Raw genomic sequence first — 4,146 nt, 5'->3', positions numbered from 1 at the left:
TCAAAGACAAAAGAGAAAAGGAAAAAACCTGGAGGTTAATCAGTGGTTGTCTTCCCAGAAAGAAGGGGCTCCATTAGAGGAGAACGGTCTACAGGCAGAAGTTCAGGGGTCAGATCCGGAGCAAGTGAAGGAAGCTGAACAGGAATAGCCTGGGTTTCTAGCAAGTGAGTCTGTCTCAACACCGATGTCTCGCATGGGAACTACATCAGTTTCTGAAATGGCAGGGGTGACCCAGGCTAGCCCGCTTCAATACCCCCCCCTTTTCCATATGCTCTTCTTTTGATGTATCTCAATCATGCTGTGATGAGGCTAGACCCCTTAGGCAGCTATTGGATGATCTGTCGCTCTTGCGGCAGGGCCAAGACACTTCAGACAGTGTAATTATGACTATCCCACCCTCTCCAAAGCTGACCTCCAATCCCACGGATGCTGCCTTACTTTTTCCTCCCAGCATTTGGAGTCCTGAACCCCCCTACAATCTCAGATCATTGGCATCCAGAAAAGGGAAAGGGCTTGTTGTGGGAGGACTGGATTCGGACATGGTGTCAACAGGACCGAGGAAGACAAGAGGAAGGAAATCAAATCTAACGAAGGCACAGTTGAAGGCTGTCATTGATATTGCTGGTGGGAAACAGATGTCCCTGCCAGGGGTGCTTAGAGCAAAGCGGACACCCCCAGAGGTTACCCGATGATCATTTTATCCTACAACAGCAGGGGTTTAGCTAGTCAGCCCAAAAAGCTAGCTCTGAAGGAACTGGTCAGGACGAACAAACCTGACATTCTTCTGATTCAAGAAACGCTTGGGAAGGGGGAAGAAGTTATAGGTTGGCTCATCAAGCTCTTTCCGGGTTGGACCTTCCACGCTATTGATGCAAATGGTCATTCAGGAGGAGTGGCTCTGGGTTTCAACGCAAAGGTACTTTGGGAGATCTCCTCTTGGGGATCGGAAAATGTTTTGGCAGTCGAACTTTATTCCAATGAACTCTGCATCCCTTTACATATTCTAAATGTTTATGGTCCAGTCTTGGATCGGGAGAACTTCTGGAATGCTTTCTTTGCAAAGTCTTTTCTGTCGCACCCAAATCTTATAGTTGGGGGAGATTTTAATTTTTCTTTGGGGATGTCAGAATCGTGGGGGGTCAGAGCCAGGGCCGATCCCCTCACCGATTTTTTTCAAAATAAACTGGCCTCATCACACATGGTGGATGTCCCTCTACTCAAGATGCGCCTGTCAAGGAGGAATCGTAGAATTGCAGAAGAATGGGTGGGAAAGAAACTAGATCGATTTCTGCTTGGTGAATCGATGGCAGAAAATTTACAGGCTTATAGACATTGGGTTGGGGAAGGCGGTCTATCGGATCATTTCCCAGTCTTTCTGGAAGTGAAAGGGGCTTTCACCAAGCCGGGCACCCCTTTCAAATTTAACGCATCTTGGCTTTTGGATGCAACTTATATCAGTTTATTCCACAACACTTGGAAGAAAGATGCATTCAGTGAAGATGAGAGCCGCAGTCAAAATCTTATGGATAATCTAAAAAGGATGAAGGCCGCCTCTAAACAATGGGCCCTTCAAAAGAAACTGAAGGATGAAGCAATGCTGGAATCTGTCAATTCTGAGATTGCACTTTTGGAAGATCCAGGTGGAAATAGTTATGGAACAGCTGAAGCTCGGGATAGATTACAAGAGTTGGAGAGAGAAAGGAGGAGGATCCTTCATCAAAAAGAGGAAACTTAGCGTTTAAAAAGTAGAGCGATCTGGTTGCAGGTGGGGGACGACAATACCAAGTTTTTTCATAATTACGCAAGAGGGAGGAAAAACTCCAACACTATCTGGGAAATGGAGAAAGACAATGGTGAGCAGGCGCGCTCTTTTGAAGATCTGGCCTCCTTAGGGGTAGATTGCTTTAAGAATTTGTACAAAGCGACAGAGGAAATCTCGATTGCAGAGGTTATAAGAGTTGCGCAGTTCTTCCCAAGGTTCATAGAGGAGGAAGGAAATGAATCTATAATGGCGCCTGTTACAAAGGAGGAGGTTGAAGACATTCTCAAGTCAATGCAAAAGGACAAAAGTCCAAGCCCGGATGGCTGGACCGTCGAATTTTTCCAACACTTTTTTGAATTCATTGGAGACGAGCTAGTGGCAGTCGTTGAAGATTCCAGACATACAGGTACAATTCCAAACCCTTTCAATGCCACTTTTCTGGCCCTTATTCCCAAATCGGATCTTCCGGTTTCTTATGATGAATTCAGGCCTATCTCTTTGTGCACCTGCGTGTATAAAATTATTGCAAAAGTTATATCCTCTAGACTTAAACCAGTCCTCTCTAGAAATATTTCTCCAGAGCAGTTTGGATTTCTAATTCATGAAGCCGTCGGAATTGCGCAAGAAACTCTTCATAGTCTAAAAATTGGGAAAAAAAAAGGGGTCGTGGTGAAAATCGATCTGTCAAAGGCTTATGACAGGATTAGCTGGCTGTATCTCAGGCTTTTGCTAACTCACCTGGGTTTTAGGTATGATTTTGTGAGATGGGTGATGAGTTGTGTTTCCTCGTCTTCCATAGCAGTGCTGATCAACGGAGCGGCCTCTAGTTTTTTTAGCCCCGAGCGTGGCCTACGCCAAGGCTGTCCGCTCTCTCCACTTCTTTTTTTGCTGGCAGCAGACGGAATCAGCGTTATGATTCAGGATGCTAAAAGACAAGGGACTCTCAAAGGCATTGAAGTGGTGATAAACTTGTGGGTCACCCACCTCCTCTTCGTGGATGATATTCTCCTGTTCAGCAACGGAAGTCTAGAGGACTGCAGGACGCTAAAGAAGCTTTTGGACCTATTCCTGAAGGCTACAGGTCTATGCATTAATGAGAGAAAATCCACCCTCACCTGTGCTGGAATGCCCAGAGAGCAGGTTCGCAGAGTGGAACTGGTTCTAAATTTCGAAGTCAAATCGATGGAGGATGCCTTTAAATATTTGGGGTTCTATTTGAAGCCTGACAATTACAGGATAAAAGACTGGAAATGGATACTTGTAAAAATTGAATCCAAGCTGAAACACTGGAGTTTCAAGTGGTTGTCCAGGGCAGGAAGGCTAGTGTTAATCAAATATGTTCTGATGGCAATCCCAGTGTATTGGGCTAGTCTGACTTGGGTTCCTAAAGGAATCTTATCCTCAATCGACAAACTATGTAGCAGATTCCTGTGGGCGGGGTCCAAGTCGGAGAAAGTTACCCCATGGATTGCTTGGGATAAAGTGGCTCGCCCCAAAGAGTGGGGAGGTTGGGGCATAAAAAATCTTGAATGCTTCTCCAAATCTCTTGCAGCAAAGCTCAGCTGGAGGCTCATTTCTATGGAGAATCTGTGGACTTATGTTTCTAAAAGAAAATATATTGATCCGCTAAAAATCCTAGATTGGATCAGATTGCCACAAAAGAAATGCAAAAATTCCTCGGTGGTCTGGAAAGATGTGGTCGCCTCTGTCACAATTATAGAGAAGGGTTTGGCTTGGAGTGTGGGGGATGGAACTCAGGTTAGGCTGGGTAGAGATTCGTGGGTAGGTTGTACTGATATTTTCTCCCTTTCTCAGGGCTTGGTTTCGGCTTTAAAAGACAGAGAGCTATACACGCTAAATCAGGTCGCTGATCCTCGGGCTTCATCCATTTGGAGTCAAGGATGGATTCAGGGAAGGGACTTACATTTGGAGGAAGAATGGCTGGAGGAATGGGATCAGTTCAGAAGGGATCTTCTCAATTCCTCAGTCTGGCTCTCAGACTCCCCGGATGAACTCAGATGGGTCTTTGCCCAAAATGGGCTTTATTCTCCAAAGATGGGCTATAAATGGATAATGTCTCAAAAAGGATGGGAGATTCCGGATTGGTGGTTTAAACCGCTCTGGAAACTAAAAGGGCCGGCCAAATCGAGATTGTTCTTCTGGTGTGTTTTGCTCCAGAAAGCCCCTACGTGGGATGTTCTACAAAAAAGAGGTAGGATTGGTCCTGGATGGTGCCCGCTCTGTAAAGATAGTGATGAGTCTGCTCAGCACCTTTTCCTTTTCTGCCCCTTTAACTCCAGTCTTTGGGCTGAAATGGTAAGGATTCTAAAAATTCCTTTCAGATGGGAAGGGCAGGGGCTCTTGGAAGCTTGGCAGAAGTGGTG

General features: G+C 45.7%; 1 protein-coding gene across 1 annotated transcript; it reads left to right on the top strand.

Annotated features, from left to right (window-relative positions):
* The first annotated feature begins 688 nt into the window (after positions 1 to 688).
* On the top strand, positions 689 to 1,735 carry LOC149158013 (uncharacterized). The gene has a single exon (XM_089433851.1). The coding sequence runs from the start codon at positions 689 to 691 to the stop codon at positions 1,733 to 1,735; it is 1,047 nt and encodes a 348-aa protein (XP_089289977.1).
* The last annotated feature ends 2,411 nt before the right edge of the window (positions 1,736 to 4,146 follow it).

This window comes from Pinus tabuliformis, chromosome 5_2 (genome assembly GCF_031772625.1).
Source record: "Pinus tabuliformis cultivar Carrire ecotype Pingquan chromosome 5_2, CPIR1, whole genome shotgun sequence".
Lineage (NCBI taxonomy): Eukaryota > Viridiplantae > Streptophyta > Pinopsida > Pinales > Pinaceae > Pinus > Pinus tabuliformis.
The sequence above is the reverse complement of the archived record's forward strand: the minus strand, read 5'-3'. Positions and strand labels throughout refer to the sequence as shown.

What these genes read in the sequence shown, in the direction of transcription:
- LOC149158013 (XM_089433851.1), top strand. Translation starts at nt 689, where the DNA reads ATGATCATTTTATCCTACAACAGCAGGGGTTTAGCTAGTCAGCCCAAA.